Source organism: Homarus americanus, unplaced genomic scaffold (assembly GCF_018991925.1).
Source record: "Homarus americanus isolate GMGI-L3 unplaced genomic scaffold, GMGI_Hamer_2.0 scaffold39675, whole genome shotgun sequence".
Classification (NCBI taxonomy): Eukaryota; Metazoa; Arthropoda; class Malacostraca; order Decapoda; family Nephropidae; genus Homarus; species Homarus americanus.
The window spans coordinates 10246849-10268365 of record NW_024736071.1 but is presented as its reverse complement, the minus strand read 5'-3'; the positions used below and the strand labels follow the sequence as shown (position 1 = coordinate 10268365).

At 42.6% G+C, this 21517-nt stretch overlaps 1 protein-coding gene across 1 annotated transcript; it reads left to right on the top strand.

Moving 5' to 3' along the window:
• The first annotated feature begins 3844 nt into the window (after positions 1 to 3844).
• LOC121871786 lies at positions 3845 to 21181 on the top strand. Its single transcript, XM_042374267.1, has 3 exons — positions 3845 to 4359; positions 11651 to 11971; positions 19675 to 21181. The coding sequence occupies exons 1-3, from the start codon at positions 3925 to 3927 to the stop codon at positions 20263 to 20265; spliced, it is 1347 nt and encodes a 448-aa protein (XP_042230201.1). The 5' UTR covers positions 3845 to 3924; the 3' UTR covers positions 20266 to 21181.
• Positions 21182 to 21517: the final 336 nt, after the last annotated feature.

The window sequence follows — 21517 nt, the reverse complement described above, 5'->3', positions numbered from 1 at the left end:
TGCTTCGCCGTGTAGACACTGAGAACCTCCTACGTCTAGCTTTAGTGCCAAAACGTTGATGGTACCAACAGAAAGGTGTTTGTATGCTGGGACTGGCTGGCGGGTCTGGGAGGCAGGACAGGGGTGTTGTTTGGGGTTGGTAGGACACAGTGCGTGGGGCAGGAACAGGAGAAGAAGCAGGCATGGAGGAGCAGAGCTGTGGTGTCCATCCTGGTTTAAAGAAGTTGCAACAGGTCTAATGTCTTGCTTGTCTGGTGGAATGCTACTTCTTTGAGGCGTTGGTCAGAATATGAACGAAACCAGGGCTAGAGTGGAGATGTGACCACTGATGGTTTACTGACCACATATTTTGTGATATTGGTGAATATTCTGTCTGCCGGTTGTGTGATTCAGGTGTCGATAGTAATCTACTGCGGACAGGGTGATACATTACTTGTGTGGGGGGGCTTTTTGTGTGTGAAGCTGGCGCAGGATGGGTTCAGGAAGTCTGTCTGCGTGCCGGGAGTTCAGCCTACATCTCCTCCCAGAGAAGTCCGGGTTAGGTTTCAAGGGAGATAGAAGATGGGTTCTTGGAGACTGGGGCAGATCCCGTCGGTAATGCGTTTTTAAGGCGTCCCGCAAGTGGCGGGTGTTGTTCTCTGATTGGAAGTAATCCGTGACCATGCGTGGCGAACTTCCGTGGGTAGAAGGAGAGCAGGGCACCGTACTTTGCTCGTCAGTAGCTTTGTGAGCTGATGAGATTGCTTCACATGATCCTAACCAGTCCTCGACGTTGTGGTTGCAAAGAAGTCGGTAAAGATCCGTCCGTCCACTCCATCCTGTGAGTGCGTTTTCAGGGGTCTCTCCTTTGTAGGGTGCGTGTTATTATGTTGTCTAGCACTCAGGATGGATGGATGGAAACTCTAAGTGGTGGTTTTCTCATATAAAATACTCTTATATACAAGACAGTCTGGTGCCAGAATGCCGTGTGGTGATAGCTGCTCGAAAGACACGTTCGGTGAAGTAAGCGTGTTTTGAGTAGAGGTGGGAAGGCTTCGTTAGGATGTTTATATTTGCTGGCCTCCAGGTTGAACAGAAGCTGGACAGCGAGAGCTTGCTTGGAGGAGAGTGTTGCCCGTTCAGGAACTTAGAAAATGAATTTCAATGGAAGACTGACTTATATACACAACAGCGAAGTAAACCCGTGGGAACTAGCCGGTTTCTTGACTCCGTTGCTATGAGCGTAGCAGCTGGCTGACCCCCGAGCAGTTGGCTGGTTGCTGGATACTGTCACATTGGAATGTGGATGTAGTTGTAGAGGAGATCACTACAATACTAGTGAACGGTTCAACATACTAGTGAATGGTGCATGATACTAGATAGTGCAGGATATTAGTGGTGATGCTGGATACTAGTGTGTGCAGGATACTTGTGAACAGTGCAGGGATGCTTAAGGTGCAGGTTGCTAGTGGTATAATTCTGCATGATTCATACGAGCACTGATGGAGATTACAGAGCCTAGTTTGGTTATGTCATGAAAGAGGCATGTTCTTTAGATTTAGAAGTTGTTCTACCATAAATTGTGGAGATGACACATGCTGTGTGGATGCTCTCTCATCTCATTTGGAACAATTTATTTACATTTTACTACCCTCTTTTTGTCTTCCTTTAGGTGATTATTGAGCCAGTTTTCTGGTAAAACTGGTTCGAAAAGTTCTTGGGACTCCAAAGAAGCTGAATCAGCTAAAGCAACAACGACTAAATAAGTGATTTCCTGATATCACATCACTGAAACCACAAGAGATGAAAATAGGTACTTAACTATTTGCTCATTATATATACATATTATATATACATATTATATATATATATATATATATATATATATATATATATATATATATATATATATATATAGTCTACAATCTTTCTTCCTTTCTTTTTTTTAGGTATTTTGTCTGGCTATGTTTGGTTGATTTGATATCTGTGTATTGCCGGCAAGGCTGTGGGATCGTAACACGTCTTGCCTGTGGTGCTCCACTGTTCTCTGTGGATGTCGGTCACGATGCATCACTAGAATAACTGTGGAATGTATGAATTTTTTATTTAGGCTATATGTAATCTCGCACTAAGGATGGGTGAAGGGAACCTCTGGTTTTTATAAATATATTATATGTACAATGATGCTATAGATTTTACTTTGTTCTGTTCTTAGGAATAATAATCATCCCATTGCTGGGGAAAAAGCTTGGAAGTGTTTAAATCGTCTTGTGTCACAGAAAGACTTCTGGTTGAAGTTGTTTGATTTAGGAATTAAATCAATGACTTAGGAGTTAAGTTCAAACTGTATGTATTACATAAATTGTTGTCCAGTGTCCAAAGGTTAAAAAATGCTTTGAAACCTTTGATCTAGATGTATGATAGTTATTTAATGGGTCCCTTATTTTTTGACCTGACCGACTAGTCACGTCACCCCCTTCTTAAAAGCTCCTCTACGTGATGTTGGTGTGGGGATTAATGGATGACATCATTAGGAACCCTAACCTCATGTTTTTAAGGTCACTTTCATATATTAAGCCTCTCTCTGTCCATTAATCCAGTTGCTTCTGAGAATGTCTTGAATAAAGACGAAAGCTAGGAGGTGCTCCGTTGTTTCCTTTTCGTGTGATTTTATCAAGATTAATCTTATCCATGCTTTCATTGTGGATCTACATGAAATATATATATATACCCTCTCTGTTAAAAGAACGGTTTGGTTAACAAAATTCCAGTTAACAGTACCTTTCATAAGAATCTTCAATTCGGTTAACAAACAAAAATTTGATTAACAGAAATCCTTACTTAAGCATCACGTTTTGTTGTGAGCATCATCCGATCAGCTGATGGGCTATTCTGCCAATTCAGTAATCTGTTCTGTGTTTACATTTGTTTGATGAAATATCAATAAAGTTGTGCTCTTCAATATTTTTGCATTTTTTATATAAAATTATTAATCATTTTAACATTTTTATATAATGATAATATATGCATTACAGGAACTAGTTTTTTGTTAGCCCATCAGCAGCTCGACTCAGCACTTAGGTGTCAGTTGGGCAACGATAGTCGAGTGGCATCTATTTTGATAGTGTTTGAATATTTAGCATTTTATTAAATTATTGGTCATTCTCAGATTTGGTATAATGAGTATTATTGGTGCAGTGTGTTGATTTAAAGAAAATAATCTTGATTTACACCTAGTGAACTAAAAATTTTGTAGTGAAAAAATCCCTGAAGGTGATTTCTCCTCCATCCCCTTCCTTCTCCTTCTCCTCCACCCCACTTCTAATTCCATCATCATCATCAACCAGGAACCTTCTACCACCTCAAAGTAAGTGTACTTTAAATTTTTTTACATGTATATGAGCTGGAACCAAATATTCAATATCATTGAAACAATGGATTCGAGTTCAAAAATTTCGGTTTAACGAACATATTCTGGAAACAGATTGTTTACATGAGGACCCACTATATATATATATATATATATATATATATATATATATATATATATATATATATATATTTTATATATATATATATATATATATATATATATATATATATATATATATATATATATATATATATATATATATATATATAATATGTACTCAAGTTTATTTTCACCAGCTCTTACTGTGACATGAGATTATGTATAATACAGTATTAGATTGGTAATGTATATATGTACTCTGGGTAATATTATAATTTATTGGTTTTGTACAAGCACCAAATTGTTAAATCAAGTTACACTGTAGTGAATTATCCCCTACAGTGTGTGTGTGTGTGTGTATGTACGAGAGAGAGAGAGAGACCCCTACGTTTTTATTATGTTAAAGTAAGAGCTTTTTTCCTCTATCAGCTTACTTCTGGTGTTCACTCCTGGTGGTGCAGGCGTTTGTGTTCATGCTGTTGGTCGTGATCTTCTTCTTCAGCCACACACCTTCAACCACCACTCTGCCTCCGATCCACATCCCTCTATGGCAGGTTCAGGAGCTGTTAAGATACCAAGGGCGACTCCTCAAGATTGGCAGCAGTGGCCAGTTAGAGGTTCTCCCAGACCGTCCTGAAAGAGGTACCACGTCCGATGACCCCAAAGTTATTGTTGATGACGAAGCCAGTGATTTTGTCATTAAAGGAGGTGACGTGATCAGTCCTCGTGATGGTGAGGGAGGTGATGTTATCAGTCCTAGTGACAGTAAGGGAGGTGACATGATCAGTCCTCGTGACAGTGGAGGAGGTGATGTGAACACTGGTCATGACGATGGAAATGATGCAAATACTGTTCAAGGTGACGAGGAAGTAAACACCAACATTGATCATGACAACGAGGAAGAACAGGTAATCAGTGTTTATGACAACTTAGGTGGTGACAGGAGTAAGTACAGTACAATGAAATATTGGTGGTGAGATACTGAATATGAAGATTAGAGACGAAATGAGTGGTGATTGAGGTGGTTAGGTGAGTGGTGACTGAAGGTGGCAAGGAAAGTGGTGACAGGTAGTGAGGTGAGTAGTAACTGAGGTGGTAAAAGGGATGACTGAGATGGTGAGGTAAGTGGTGACTGAAGGTGGCAAGGTAAGTTTTTTTTTTTACGGGGATTAGCCCACCCGAGCGCAGGTCACTGACCCACATTAGGGCCTGGGGGGCGATGATGATGATGATGATGATGATAATAATAATAATAATAATAATAATAGTAATAATAAAAATTAATAATAATAATAATAATTAATAATAATAATAATAATTAATAATAATAATAATAATTAATAATAATTAATAATAATAATAATAATAATAATAATAATAATGTAGGGTATCGAAGTATTAATGTCGTCAAGCACTCAGGATGGAAGGAAACTCTAATGTGGTTTTCTTGTATAATATAAAAGTTATATGATAGACAGTCTGGTGCTGGAGGTGCTGTGTGGTGAGGAGCTGGTCAATAGAGACGTTTGGTGAGTAGCTTGGTGAAGGAGGTAGATGTGCAGGAGCTTCGTTAGAGAAGATGTTGCCTGTTGCTGGCCTCCTGATTGAATGAATGCTGGACAGCTAGGAGCTTGCTGGAGGAGATGTTGCTTGTTCAGGAAAATGGGCAGAATGAATCTCAATGGAGAGACAGAGCTTATATACACCCAGCAGCGGCCGCCAGTCCTCTATGAGTCATGTTGGGAAAACCCGAGAAGTAGCCGGTGACTAGTTCCGTTGCTAAGATACGGCGGGCATTGGAATGCGGATACGCTTGGTTGCTAGGGAAGACGGTAGCAGGTGGTGTGCAGCTACGCAGTTTGTAGAGACGTCCACTACAATACTCCCCCTCCCCTCCCGGCGCGGCGGGAGGCTGGATGTTGTCCGGGTTGTGTCCCACACATAACACATACCGGGCAGGTGTATGTACGACTCGACCGCTACGTGTAACAACTCCATCCAGTGACACAAAACCTGTGGGAGAATTGGGAGGAGAAAGAGGGTTTGGGATTAGAGGAGGTTGTACAAGCAATGGTTGTTGTGCTCCTGCTGCTGCAGGGGCTGCGTCAGGAGGAGGGTCCATGGCAGGAGCAGGTTCTATGATAGAAGGGAGATCTATTACAGGTTCAGGTTCTATGACAGGAGGAGGGTCTATGACAGGAGCAGGTTCTATGATAGAAGGGAGGTTTATTACAGGTGCAGGTTCTATGACAGGAGCAGGTTGTACATGAGGGTGAAAAGAGGGTGCCCAGAAATGTCGTGGGCGTGGTGTTGCTGCCGGTGGTAACTGCGGGTGGACTGGTGCAGGCGTAGTTTGTTGATGGTGCTGCTGGGCTGGGGGCCCGACGGGTAAGGTGGCCGGTTTGACTCGGTCTATGCTGACGGTGTCATGTCTGCCATTCCGGATAATTGTCAGGAACTTTGCTGAACGGGTAACCACCTGGAAGGGTCCATCGTAGGGGCGTTGTAATGGGTTGCGGTGAGCATCATGCCTGACGAAAACATACTCGGCTGTGAGTAGTGCAGGAGGGATGTGTTCAGGGCGCCGAGTAGGCTGGCGTGGAGCAGTAGCTCTGAATGCAGAAACTGCTTGTCGTAGCTTTTGGAGTAAGTCGTGACGAACGGCTGGAGTGGTTTGGTTGGGATCAGGAGGGAGTGAGAAATCCCCAGGTAGCCGAAGGGGCTCGCCTAGTGTCAGATCTGCTGGGCTACAGTCCATATCCTCCTTGTGTGACGCACGGATGCTGAGGAGCACTAAGGGAAGCGCATCAGTCCAGCTGTAAGGGTCGTGCTGTGCCTTGAGTGCGTCCTTCAGCTGCCGGTGAAAACGCTCTACCATGCCGTTGGCTTGAGGGTGGTATGCTGTAGTGCGTTGTCTAGACGTGCCGAGGAACTGTAGGAGGTGCTGCCAGAGTTGTGACTCAAACTGTACTCCTCGGTCAGTGATTACGGTTGCGGGGGGGCCAAAACGGGAAACCCAACCGGACATGAAGGCGCGGACAGTAGTCTCTGCTGTAGCGTTGGGCATGGGAATTGCTTCTGTCCACCTGGTGAAACGGTCGATGCAGGTGAAGATGTAGGTGCTACCGTAGGATGATGGTAGAGGTCCCACGATGTCGAGGTGTACTACTTGAAAACGTCCTTTGGGAATAGGAAAGGCTTGTAAGGGGGCCCGTATGTGACGATGTATTTTGGAGGACTGGCAGGCCAGGCACTGGGCAGCCCATTTCTTAGTATCAGACTTGATGCCGGGCCAGACGACACGTTGCGTGAGGAGGCGCTGGGAGGCCCGCACACCCGGGTGGCTGAGACCATGGATGCGGTCGAAAACAGCGCGGCGGTGGACGTGAGGCACGAACGGTCTAGGCTGTCCACAGGATACGTCGCACCACAATTTTATCTTTGTGCCTTGGAGTATGAGGCCTGAGGGGGATGTCTTGTATGCTGGGTCTTCGTCTTTCTCTTGAGCCGCGGCTGCTGCCCATAATCAATGGGTGGAGATGAGGGAAGAAGGCGAGAGAGGGCGTCGGCGATCTCGTTGTGGCTGCCTTTAATGTGGGACGTCGCTGGAGAACTCCGAGATGTAAGCCAAGTGGCGCAGGACACGAGGTGTATGTGACTGGGAAGCTGAAGCGAAGGCGTGGACGAGGGGCTTGTGATCAGTGAAGATGGTGAACTGACGGGCCTCGAGGAAGTGTTGGAAATGTCTGACAGCCAAGTATATGGCCAGGAGTTCTCGATCAAAAGCGCTGTACTTGAGGTGTGGTGGTTGAAGCCGTTGTGAGAAGAAAGCAACGGGCATGAAAATTCCGTTGATCTCCTGCTGTAAGACGGCGCCCACTGCAGTAGAAGAAGCGTCTGTTGTGAGAGTGGTCCGGGCGTTAGGTGCGGGGTGGGCTGTTTGATAGTGGTGAATGCCGTAGTAGCCTCTTGAGTCCACATGAGAGACTTGTGAGACTTCTTTGGGCGTCCCTTGAGAAGGTCGTGTAGGGGGGCTAGGACGGTGGCAGCTTTGTCAATGAAGCGGTGGTAGTATTTGACTAAACCCAGGAACTCTCGGAGTTTCTTCGCCGTTTCAGGTTTGGGGAATTCCCTAATCGCGGTTATCTTCTGTGGTAGGGGTTGTATGCCACTGGGCGAGACTCTGTGACCGAGGAAATCGATGGCCGAGGTTCCAAAGACGCACTTAGCAGGATGAACTTTCATGTTGTTGTTCTGCAGGCGTTGGAGAAGGAGTTGTAGGTGGTGGCGGTGCTCGGCAGGCGTCGAAGATGCGACGAGGATGTCGTCAATGTAGACGGTGACAAAATCGAGGTCGCGAAGAATATGGTCCATGAACCTCTGGAAAGTCTGTGCTGCATTGCGTAAGCCAAAACTCATGAAAGTGTACTCGAAGAGTCCGAACGGAGTGGTGATGGCTGTCTTCTGGGTATCTGCCGGTGCTACTGGGATCTGGTGGAAAGCACACTCCAAGTCGATCTTCGAGAAGATAGTCTTGCCATGAAGTTTGTGGTGAAAGTCCTGGACATGCGGAATAGGGTACCTGTCAGGTTTGGTGACGAGATTCAGGGCTCTGTAGTCGCCACACACCCTCCACTCGCCGGGTGTTCGCTTAGGAACCATGTGAAGAGGCGATGCCCGGGGACTCCTTGAAGGGCGAATGATGCCGTCTTGCAGTAGTTTGTTGAATTCTACTTTGGCTGTGTACAGGAGCTCAGGGCGCAGGCGGCGAGGGCGTGAAAAGACTGGTGGTCCTTTGGTTTCGATGTGGTGGAAAATTCCCGACGTAGGTGGTGGGGGTATGGAGACTCGGGGTGAGAAAAGCTCCTTGAATTCGTCGAGCAGGGAGGAGAACTCGTTGGAAGGCGCAAGACAGGTGATAGCGTCCGTGTGTCTGGCACGAGAACCCTGGATCTTGCGTGCTGTAGGCTCATGACTGAGGCATAGATGACTTGGTTTGACGCCGAGCTTGTGGAAGGTGAGGAAGTCGAAACCAAGGATGGGTTGAGACACGTCTGCTATCACGAATAACCAACGCAGAGTCTTGGGCAGACCGAGGTCTAAGGCGAGGGTGCGTACGCCGTAGGAGGCGATGGAGGTACCGTTGGCAGCGAACAGGTCATACGAGGGTTGCTTTGACTTGTCTCGTAGTGAGGGAGGGATGAGGCTGACCGATGAACCGGTGTCGATGAGGAACTTCTTGCCGGAGGTGCGGTCGGTGACGCGCAGTAATGAGACGCCTGGAGGGACGGAGGCTGAGGCGTCTACCAGCCTCCGGTGTTGCCGTTTCCCGAATAGGTGCAATAGGGCTCACAGTTTCGAGCATAGCGGCCGAAAGTCTGGTGATACCAGCAGAGGGTAAATTTGTTGTGCTGGGGGTTGGCTGCTGTGTGTCGGAACTTGTAGGGCGTAGTGTGTGAGTCAGGAACCGGCGCAGCAGCGGGTATGGAGGAGCAGAACTGCTCAATGGTGTCCATCCTGCGGTTCAGAATTTGCAACAGGTCCTTGATGTCTTGTGAGGTATTGCTCGGCTGAGGGGTGTTGACCCGGCTTACAAGTTCGATGGTAGGTACTGGTGTGACCGTGGCGGCAAGGGGTGCAGCAGCGCACTCGTTAAAATTCTATCTGCCGCGGTTGCATATAGTTCCGGTGTCGTGGAGTAATCTACTGCGGACAAGATGTTGCGTACTTCTGTGGGTAGCTTTTGTGCGTGAAGCTGGCGCAGGATAGAGTCGGGGAGTCTGTCTGTGTGACGGGAGTTCAGCCGACACATCTCCTCCCAGAGACGTCCCGGGGTTGAGTTCCCGAGGGAGGTAGAGGATAGATCTTGCAGGAGATTGGGGCTGGTCTGTTGATAACACGTCTTCAAGGCAGCCCGCAGGGTAGCGAATTTGTTGTGATCTGGAGGGTTGGAAATGGTTTGTGAAACCCGCGTGGCCACTTCCGTGGGTAAGGCACAGAGCAGGGCGCAATACTTTTGCCCGTCGGTCGCTCGTGAACCGGCGAGGGCTGCTTCCACATGGTCAAGCCAGTCCTCGACGTTGTGGTTGAAAATCGGCAGAGAGATCCGTCCGTCCTCCATCCTGTGTGAGTGCTTATCTCCGGGAGTCACCATTGTAGGGGTATCGAGATATTAATGTTGTCTAGCACTCAGGATGGAAGGAAACTCTAATGTGGTTTTCTTGTATAATATAAAAGTTATATGCTAGACAGTCTGGTGCTGGAGGTGCTGTGTGGTGAGGAGCTGGTCAATAGAGACGTTCGGTGAGTAGCTTGGTGAAGGAGGTAGATGTGCAGGAGCTTCGTTAGAGAAGATGTTGCCTGTTGCTGGCCTCCTGATTGAATGAATGCTGGATAGCTAGGAGCTTGCTGGAGATGTTGCTTGTTCAGGAAAATGGGCAGAATGAATCTCAATGGAGAGACAGAGCTCATATACACCCAGCAGCGGCCGCCAGTCCTCTATGAGTCATGTTGGGAAAACCCGAGAAGTAGCCGGTGACTAGTTCCGTTGCTAAGATACGGCGGGCATTGGAATGCGGATACGCTTGGTTGCTAGGGAAGACGGTAGCAGGTGGTGTGCAGCTACGCAGTTTGTAGAGACGTCCACTACAATAATAATAATAATAATAATAATAATAATAATAATAATAATAATTAATAATAATAATAATAATAATAATAATAATAATAAAAATTAATAATAATAATAATAATAATTAATAATAATAATAATAATTATAATTATAATTATAATAACAATAACAATAATAATAATAATAATAATAACAATAACATTTAATAATAATTAGCAAAAATAGATACAAATTACAACCAAAAAATATTAATAATACTAATAATAACCATAAATTAATAGACAAACGAAAAAATAAAGAGTGAGAAACGATTTACAGCATGTTGTGTTGTCAATACAGGTAGTAAGAAAACAATTAAAACCCTGCAATTGTGTGTAAATGAGGCAGAAAGTCAGATCAGCAACCTGGGACTTGGTCACAAATTTTTGTGATTCACATGGCAGCAGGGTCTATCATAGACAACACATTATGCTTCCAATATCTTCCCAAGCGGTAGTACCTCCCTGTTTGATAGGTAAGTGGTGATTGAGGAGGTGAGGTGAGTGGTAATGAAAAGTGGTGAGATTGAAATTCAGTCAATTTCACCAAGGACAACTGAAAAAGCATGAGAGGCTTGTTTCCAGTAGAGTCTTTATAGCATCTGGGGTTCTTAGGACAAGGTGGTCCACCCATCCAAGTAGTGTACTGTATTAACCAGACCCAACATTGCTCAACTTCGCTGATCGGACAAGAAGTTGTGTTTCAAACGTGGTACTACGTGATGTAAAGTGAAGAAGTGACAAATTTTATTTTATTTTTCACAATAAGAATGAATAAGAAAATAACATGAAATATTTAATGTAAGAAAATTTAAATGCATAGACATAATCTGAGTGAGGTTGGGGCGGGTCCTGTTAATCAGATGAATCTCTGGAATGAGGGTAGTCATGGTAACATTATCCACCCAAGGGTGACTAAGTAAATTAGCTGTGGTTACACTTAACTAGAGGATAGTAAATGGAATGGTGGATTGTCAAGGATTTACATTCCTAACGGAGCTTACTGTACACTGTTCAAACAATCAAACCTATTCCAATCATTAGGACTGAGGCCCCAGTCCTACTAGATCGAAGTCATAATGGGTCCAACCCTAATTAGTAGGGTAGGTTAGGTTTGGCTTCAACTGATCTACAGCTAAATAAAGCATCACAATTTTTTCCATAATGAAATTGATGATCAGTTAAGGATGGCCCTCCATTAACAAGCCTCGTCCAATTATTAGTGTACTAAAGACTAATCCTTTGGCACAAAAAAAAAGACAGCATAGCGGACACTTTATTACCTGTCACTTCCTCATAATCATTCTGAAGTTTAGGTACTGGAGCAGCCTCATGAAGTGTTACTAATGGTAGGCAGAATATGGTGCCATATTTTGAAGATTAAATTTTTTTAAATGTGTTGTCACAGTTTGCAGACACTATCAAAGGTAATAAGACTGCTAATCCCAGGTGAGGAATCAGTGGTAGTCATTAGCTTAACACATTCTGTTAGTGAGAATCAACCATGTAATCTGTTTTGTTATTTCCAGTCAACTAAGGAATTTATCCCAGACCAACCTGACACTTCTCCAGTACGAAAGCCTGCTCACATCCCGAAGCGGTTTATAATTGAGGAGGCGGACTACTGCAAGAAAAGACCCAACCTGCAAGTGATTGCCTATGTCCATTCCTCCATTATGCGGGTCACACAAAGGATGCAGACCCGTCAGACCTGGGCCAACGCGTCTGCTTACAATCTGGGGGATATAAGTGTTAAAGTTGGCGCTGTCTTCATGGTTGGGCGAGCCAAGAATGAAGTGGAACGAATGATTGTGAAGGAGGAGAGTCAACGCTACCATGATATTATCCAGGTGAGTCTACGATGCTACGACCATTATGTGCTGCTGATCATCACACACATTATTTATAATTGTTAAGAAATTCACCAATCCTTGACAGGACCTTTTCTTGTGTTCTGAATCCAGTGAGCCTGACAAGCATAGTGTGTTAAGTACTTGAGAGCATTATAAGAGATGCCATGATGGAACATCTACCTTGTAAAGGCTGCCAACACAAATTTATGCAGGGATGCTCCTGCTTAACACAATTACTCAAAGTAGGAGATGTTTGGACTCAAATTCTGGAACAGGGGGGGGGGGCAATATCGACAATATATACCTAGATTTTGCTAGGGCTTTCGACAGCGTACCCCATGAAAGGCTGAGAATTAAACTGGGAGTGTACGAGATTCAGGGAAGTGTCCTACTGTGGATTGGAGACTTTCTACATGACTGCAAGCAGTGTGTGGTGATAAATGGTATGAAATCATCCAACTGTTAGATAGGGTGGAATCAAGGGCATTTCGTCTTATTAACTCTCCTCCTTTAGTTGATAATCTCTCTTCCGTTTCTCTTCACTGCAATGTTGCTTCACTTTCTCTTTTACAGGTACAGTACATTAATGGGCAATGTTCGGTAGATTTGGCATCCTGTGTACCGCTGGCAAGGCCATGAGCTTGTAACACTCGTCTTGCCTGCGGTGCCCACTGTTTCTCTGTGGTTGTCGGTCACACTTGAATAACCCATTATAGTTTCTTTCCTCACAGAGCCAAACTGAAGAATGCTCTCCCTTCTTCTGTGTTTCCATACTCATACAATCCGTCTCACTTCAAAAAGCTGGTTTTTTGGCATCTTCGTGGTGTTGATTAATATACAGTAATCTTTTTCTTTTCTATTTTTAACTTCTTTTTACTCTAATTTTTTTGCCCCCTAGGCCCCGTTGTGGGTCGATGACCTGTGCCTGGGTGGACTATTCCCCGAAAAAAAAAAATAAATGTGTACCCGTGACAAGATGTTTGTTTCATAAATGACATGCCAAAAGCTATACACTCCTCCAAACAAATGTTTGCAGACATTTCCAAGTTATTCAGGGAAATTAAGAACCAAACAGACTACCAAGAGTTGCACAAAGATCTCTATGAGCTTCAAGAAAGGTCAGAGAAATGGCTGCTAAAATGTCGCAAAGTGAAAGAGGATGCACCTGGGTCATACTAACTGTAAGAAGGCGTATCATTACAGTAAGGAGGCGTTTCATATATCCCAACGGGACGAAGAAACTGCATTAATAGAGACCAAATGCGAAAAGGACCTAGGTGTGTAAGTTGACAATGAACTGAAGTCGTGAAGTTCTTAGGCCATTGTGACAAGGTGAATCAAGCACCTAAAAGTAGGTCTTGTAAGAAAGTCGTTCAGATACTCTATCTAGATGGTCCATCCCTTGTAACGATCTTCAAGAGTGAGGTGTTTCCCAGCCTGCAATTGCCTAGCTTATACTACAGATGGACAAGTGGTTGAAAAAGCCACAAGTCCAGAAAAATGTGAGGGCAAACTTTTTGGGAGTGAGAATTGTGAACTCTTGGAACAACCTGCCACAGTGTTATGACAGCACCGAATGTGAACTCTTTCAAGAACATACTTGACCAACACTGGAGCAAGTTCAGATACATTCAGGAGCCAATGCATGGCCAGTACTTGCCAACAGTGCATAATAGAGATGTGACCGGCTGCCTAAGTGACCAACGAGCCAGTCACTGGCGAAGAGGATAAAAGTAAAATTTAGTAAAGGTTACTTTAAACCTTTCATGAAGTATACTATCAAATTTCTAAGTAGAGTTGAAGTAAATATCGTCAGTATGATCACCATGTCCTAGATTTTAGAATGTGTGACCATACATCCAGTACCTCCAGCAGCTGTGTCAAGTATACATCTGTAATGGAATTCCTGCAAAAGGTTGTTCTGTGGAAGATGGTGTAAAGAATTTTGGAATAGTAGTTTACGCTAATAAATTTGTGGTAGAAACACAAGGCCCTACTCCATTGCAGTTAAAATCTTTACCATTGCTACAAAATCAAAACTCTGAAGAATTACTTATAATTACTATTTAATAATTATAAAAAAGTAATCCATGCACTGATTCAATGGCAGACACCTGGTATAAGCAGATAACAAAGGGATCACATTAACTTTAAACAGTGTTACTAACTATTATGGACAACCGATGTTGTCATATGCTGTCTCAATAATACATGTTATAATTCGAGTGTCTTTTACACCACCATAAGATGACTTGGCCAAAACATTATCAAAACTGAATTGTACAGTCAGATTTAGATAGTCTAATGTCCTACTCTAAAATATAACAAATATAAAGTAATTATCTTTGATGGCGAGACATTTTTGACTCCTGGACTGGTGTTAATTTCTAAGCCATAATAACTTCTATAGTTGATTGGACATCCATGCTTCTATTAAGTATTGATATACACAACTAATATAAACTTAAATGGACTTATTCTCGGTTATGAGAAGTTACTCGAAGGTCTAGTCGTCAGTGGTTGGGAAGTCAGCTAGGAAGTTTCTCCTCCATTAGTATCATTGCTGGTCTGACTGACACCATGTGGACGTAGTGCCTGGTGTCCCAACAGCTAAATCTGCGGAAAAATGTCTTAAGCCTAAAATTGATTTTTCTCCTAAATGATAAATATTAGTTGTTTATATTTTGATACTCTTATTATTTCATTAAGAAGTAGTTTCTTCTTAAATTTGTTAATTAAGCAAATCATAGTTTAAAAGACAGAAATTTCACCTCCCGCCAAAATATAAATTTCCTTTTCTTTCTAGTCATTTGACAAAACCTATGACCCTTCAGGCTTTTACGCCCTTAATGTGCGAGTCATAAAGGCACGTATGAACTTTGCACACTTCCCAGATGGGCGCTGTAAACACTTCTGCGCTTCACCTTGCACATTATGTAAGGGGGGTGCCCAATAAACTAGCCCCCTCGGGGGCAAATCTGAATCTTACTAGTAATTCGAGCAGTACATTTAAATACTTACTTTGTTATCTCATCAGAATAACTAGGAACGTAAGATTAATATTCAGGCAGTGAGGAGCTATTGGACAACTCTTTGGGATAATGGGCATCTGTTTGTTATCTTGAGGGTTTGTTCGATAGGTTTAGGGTGTCCGTTACACCTAGGGTTTACTGCATTGTTTTTTGCCATCCTGTGTCCAAAGCATGTGTTAAGTGCAAGGAGTGAGCCTAAGCAGAAGAGTTAAAGTTAGAAGTTTAAAAGAGCTGAGTGGCGAGAATACAGCTAGCAACGCTTGCACATTAGGGACTGCCTTCTATCACTGCTCATTCCTTGAATAAGATGCAGGGCAAAATCAAACAAAACCTAACTTGACTACTAAAATTTCAGTGACAAAAATAATAAGGCAGATGATTAGTTAATGTTCAGTGCACATCATACTATGTATTGTAAAAGTATTAACTTGTGTATTCTTTGCTTGGATGTCATAGGGTACAGTGACAACAACGCGGAATATAACCAATCCTTACAATATTACTGTACATTATTTCTTATGGCAGAAATTGCCCCTTTATCGCTGCTTAAGTGACGTTAGCAACAATAGGAATGTTCCCACCTCATTCAAATAATTCTTATGGGGAAAATTCTAAAGTTATATTCATTTCACTATTTGTCCCTATTTTCTAGGACATAATCTGTCGAATAACTGCGTTAATCATCATCTGTGCTCGCAGTCCTTACAAAACCACCTACCACAGTACAGGCATCCCTGCGTTACGGAAGCCCGGGTTACGGAATTTCGCTCTTATGGAATTTGTAAATTATGACCAATAATTTCGCGTTACGGCCCGTAAATCCGCCCTAACGGAAATTGGGGTAAATTTTCGCAATTAAAAAAAAATCACTATACAATATAAAATTAAATGTTTCTCACCCCAGCAGTTGGATTTAACTTTTACAAACATACAGTAAGTACAGTACAGTGCATTACCCTTATTCAAGATGACTGGAAAGAGGTCATCAAGTGGAAGTGACCGCAGTAGTGCAAAAAGAAGCCGCAAAGGCATTACATTGGATATTAAACTTGACGTTTTAAGAAGGTTTGATGCTGGAGAAAAACTTAGCCAGATTGCAAAAACATTAGGTCTTGCTACTTCAACAGTGGGAACAATCCGTGATAATAAGGACAAAATTAGGTCAAGAGCTCAAGCTGCTACTCCATTAACTGCTCGAACCTTGTATTTTCATAGAAGTGATGTGATGCTAAATATGGAACGACTCCTGAGTGTCTGGATTGAAGATCAGACTAAACGCAATGTGCCACTAAACACTATGGTTATTCAACAGAAAGCCATAAGTTTATATAATGATTTGCAGGAAGAGGAAGGTGCATCTTCTGAGGTTAAACCTTTTCTGGCTAGTAAAGGCTGGTTTGAAAGGTTTAAGAAGCGCCTTAATTTACGCAACATAAAAATGAGCGGTGAAGCTGCCAGTGCCGATACAGATTCTGCTAATAAATATCCTGCTGAGCTGAAGAAAATTATTGATGAAGGAGGTTACACACCAGAACAAGTGTACAATGTTGATGAAACTGGGCTTTTCTGGAAGCACATGCCTGCTAGAACTTTTATTTCCACTGAAGATAAATCAGCACCAGGCTTTAATGCATCCAAAGATCGTTTAACACTTCTTCTGGGAGGAAATGCTTCAGGTGACATGAAATTAAAGCCCCTACTTGTGTATCACTCAGAAAATCCAAGGGCTCTCAAGGGCTATGCCAAGTCTAATCTACCTGTGATTTGGCATTCCAATAAGAAGGCTTGGATGACTATAACCCTTTTCCAAGACTGGTTCACTAACTATTTTTGCCCTGCTGTAGAAAGATATAATGCCAGGTGTAACATATCTAATAAAGCAGTGCTCCTCTTAGACAATGCACCAAGCCACCCGGTAAATTTAAATGATCTTTCTGATAATGTGAGAGTAGAGTACATCCCCAAGAACACAACTTCCTTGCTCCAGCCAATGGATCAAGGTGTGATAGCTAACTTTAAGGCATATTATCTTAGGAAAACTTTTTTGCAGCTCATAAAAGCAATTGATGGGGAGGATAAACCTATAATTAGGGACTTCTGGAAAAAGCTCAACAACTTGGATGCTGTGGATAATATAGCCAAGTCATGGGATGAAGTGAAAACCTCAGCTATGAGATGGTTCATGGTAAAACATATGGCCAGAGTGTGTCCATGAATTTCACTGTTTTTCACAGGCTGAAAGTCTACAGCAAGTTCAACAAGACATTGTGACACTTGCAAATAATGTAGGCTTTGAAGAAATCATAGAAAATGATGTGGTTGAGTTGCTAGAGTCCCATAGAGAAGATTTGACTCATGAAGACCTGATGATGCTGGAACAAGAGCGAGCTGCAGGACAAGAAGAGGATATAGAATCTCCATCCAAAACACTTCAGTTGACAACAAAGGATATGTCTAAAGCATTTGCACTAATACAGGAAGGTCTGCAAATCTTTGCTGATAACGACCCCAACCGTGAAAGGAACATGAAGATTGCAAGAGCAGTTAACAATGCTCTCAGTTCCTACAATGAGCTGTACAAGGAGAAGGTGCGCCGTAAATGTCAAACAACTTTGGATGAGTTATTCATCCTCAGAGAAAAGCTAAAAGCAGATGGTTTACAGGGCAGGGCAGAAGAGAGTATTGCCTCTCCCTCCAAATAACTTCCTCTGCACCACCAATCCTCACGCAGCAGTCAACATCTTTTGTGGTAAGTACAGTACAATATTTTTATTTATTCCAACTGTATTTCTCTTCATATTACATGTATATCATGAATTATTTAATGTACTGTATTGTATGTGTTTATAAATGTTTATTTTCATTCATAAAAGTGCTTGAATTACGTTTTTGAGGCCTAAAAAAATTCCGTAGGAATGCATCTCCAGTTTTATAATGGAAGTCAATGGGAAAATAGGTTTCGCGTTACAGAATTTCGCGATACTGTCAATTTTCCAGGGACGGAACCCTTCCGTAACGCGGGGGATGCCTGTACTGAAAATGCATGCCATCAGTCTCCATGGTTGCTTATCAAACACAGAACCACACTAACCGCATCTTCAAATATATACTTTGCGTTCATAGTATTTTGTGCTCCCTTTAGAGAAGAACACTAGGGATGGGCTTTATAGGTTTTTTGGTAGCATCTTCAGGCAATCAGATCTCATTGCACAGTTCTGTTCCCAATTTAATCACAACTCAGTTTTCTATGTGCATTGTGCACTTATTATATTCTTCTTTTTACTTCAGCATCAAATACAGCAAATCCTCGCTTAACATCGGGGTTACGTTCCTAAAAGTGCAACGTTATACGAAACAACGTTAAGCGGATCAATTTTCCCCATAATAAATAAATAAAATATGGGAGTTACATTCCTGAGTCTCCCTTTGCCCCATGAAATGCATTACAACTACTAAGTTTGTATTGGTACTCACCGATGTTCACCGATGGGCGGAGGTGGTAGAGCGAGTGTGTGGTGGGTAGCGAAGAGGAGGAGGCAGATGGTGGGAGGGGAGGAGTAGGGTGGGAGCGGAGGAGGAGGGAGGGAGCGGAGAAGGGCGGGAGCGGAGGAGGGCGGGAGAGGAGGGTGGCGAGTCACTGAGACTGCCGAGCCGAGTGTAGCGCGGCCAGACAAGAGGGGGTGATGCGCCATAAAAAGTAGTCCGTGACGACGCAAAGCAACGTTGTACCGAGTTATCGGGACGTTAAAACGAATTTTTGGTATCTAAAGATTAGCGACGTAGTACCAAAACAACGTTAAGCAGGCTGACATTATACGAGGACTTACTGTTATCTTTAAATTTTATGACTAGGCTTTACTATTGTGGCGTCATATTTGGCTCAGGGCCCGTCCAGAGGCTCGATGAGCGGCCTGGTATTGCATTCTTAAACATGCTTCTTTCTTTCAACATTCCTCATTTGCTATAAATATCTGTATGAACTGTACTTAAATATTTTCTTTCTGATTTTTCTTTATGTTTCCTCTCTATGCATCACATGCAGTGCGGCATAAATTTTTCTATTGTAAACCGAAATGTTCGTGCTACTCTCATATGAAGATGATTTTCCCTCAACTACAGTTCCATCAAACAATTACACAAATACTTTTTTTTTTTTTTTTTTTACCAGAGTTAACTGGATGGCATTATGAATTCATACTGCCCTATGAAAAGCCTGGAATACCAATACATTTTTTACAGGGCTTCAACCTGACATATAAAGGGCACAGGGATGCACCAGCCAAGTGAGGAAACCCCTCGTCTCTGGTCCTAAAGGTTGACCTTTTTGGACCCAGGGCACCCCTAATCCTATTACAGTATCTGTGAATGGGTCCATTGCTATTAAGCTGACCAGGGACAAAGAGGATAAAGCAAATCAATTCATAAACCATAACTTTACAGTTATGGAAATAAAGGTGGTCAGGTGCAGTGTTAGAAACTCCCTATTTATATACCAAGAAAAGGCTTATTATTTGGACTCACTTTCCATTAATGGTAAAAGGTTTAGGGGGTCAGTAATAAAAAAGGCAAGATATAAAATTGAGTGAAATCTGGATAGTTGTTGCTGTATTATTACATCTTTTCAAAGACATATTTTACAATTAAATTATTATTTTTTTTTTTGACCAGGGTGACTATGGTGACCACTACCGCCTGCTGACCTACAAGGGGTTGGCTGGCCTCTACTGGATCAATAAGCACTGTTCTCAGGTTCCCTGGACTCTTCATGCTGATGACGATACACACATTGACATCTTCCTCTACCACCAGGCCCTTAACGAGCTTAATGAAGAATCAAGGCAGAATTTTGTGTGCAGTCATATGTATGGGCCAGCAATAAGGTCAGGCAAATGGAAAGTCAGGTATGAGGAGTACCCAGCCAAGAACTACCCACTCTACTGCTCTGGCGGGGCATGGTTCTTGCAGACAAAGTTTATTCCCCGCCTCTTAGAAGCATCCAAAGTAGTCCCTTTCCTGTGGGTGGATGATGCCTACATCAGTGGCCTTTTGGCTAAACAGGCCGGTATTAAACAGTTACCCTTCCAGAAATATTATGGTGGTCCACGTATCAAGATGGAAACCCTTGGACACGAGGTCGTCTGGTTCATTAAATTTGCTCCTCGCTCAATCTGGTGGAACAATATTGTCAACTATCATCGAAATTATTCTATGCATAATCCAGTAACTCTGCTTCCAAAAGAAGCATTCGTTCCAAAATAAGTGAATAATCCAGCTCGATCAACCTTACATTGATTGATAAGGTACAAGCCAAATTAGTACTCAGTATAAAAGCATATATAGTACAGTGAAACCTCTATTTAATGGACTATATAGAGAAGAAAGACCATTATATCGAGGGTCCATTTTATGTGAAACCTCCATCTAATGAACTCCATAGAGATGAAAGTCCCTTATATCGAGGGTCCATTAGATGTGAAATCCTCATCTAGCAGAATACATGGAAAGAAAAGTGCGTTATGGTTTGAACCTACTACTCGCAAAGTCCAAAGACTTTCAAGAAGTTGCTGGGATATAAACAAACCTATTTTAACTTGACTCTGGGTCTTGAAAATCTGTATGTAATGGTTTTTTATTCAAAGTACAGTATTGTACAGGTACTGTATGCTTAAAATTATGTTCCTGAAACACGAGGAGGCAGTCTAATGCTTCCGAGGTGTGAGGACATTCCCGAGGCATGATTATGAGGACGTTCACACACATCTAAAACGGGAGGAGAGAACCAACTCACCAAAAACATTGATCTCTGATACTGAGCTGTGACAAGGTCAACACTGAAAATTTGAAGATCAAATGGTTCTCTGCCAAAAACGACTAATCATAATCGCCTCTTAGGCATTACGGACCTAAGCATTATGGTTGCAGCCCATTAAAATGAGTGATTTATTAAAACTGTATCATGAGTCAGGTCTTATGTAAACATGTAAACCACCAGGACAATAGCCCCATGTAATGGTCTTGCCGGCTCCCTTCCTAGTCACCACCCACAAGATGATGTTATAGCGTGTAATTCAGCTTTGCTAGGTGGTGGTGTGCCCACAACAAATTAAATGATGTATTTTACCATTAGACTTAATTAATGGAAGTGAATGTAATTATTAAAGTGAACGTAACCAAAGTCAAGTTTTGTTCATTTCATTCCTGAGGTGATATGGATTTCCTGTAGTGTACAATGGAAGACAAAAGTCGTATCGTGCAATTTGGTGAAAACATATGCCGAAGGGCTAAACTTTTGGTGCACTCTGCCTTGTGGTTGGGGGCTCACATAATGTTACACGAGTTATATTTAATCTTCAGACAAAACCGCGACATGACTTTTATCTTTGATTGTACATCCAGGTTCTTGATATATTGTCAATTAATAACAAAATGTCTTTGAACTAAGAGTGGGCTACAGGTATTATAAAATACTGTTTAAATTTGTCCTCATCAGGGGAAAACTCCTGTACTAAAT

Coding starts and splice junctions, on each gene's coding strand:
- LOC121871786 (XM_042374267.1), top strand. CDS start 3,925: ATGCTGTTGGTCGTGATCTTCTTCTTCAGCCACACACCTTCAACCACC. Junction 4,360..11,650: donor ATGACAACGAGGAAGAACAG/GTAATCAGTGTT, acceptor TGTTATTTCCAG/TCAACTAAGGAATTTATCCC. Junction 11,972..19,674: donor GCTACCATGATATTATCCAG/GTGAGTCTACGA, acceptor TTTTTTGACCAG/GGTGACTATGGTGACCACTA.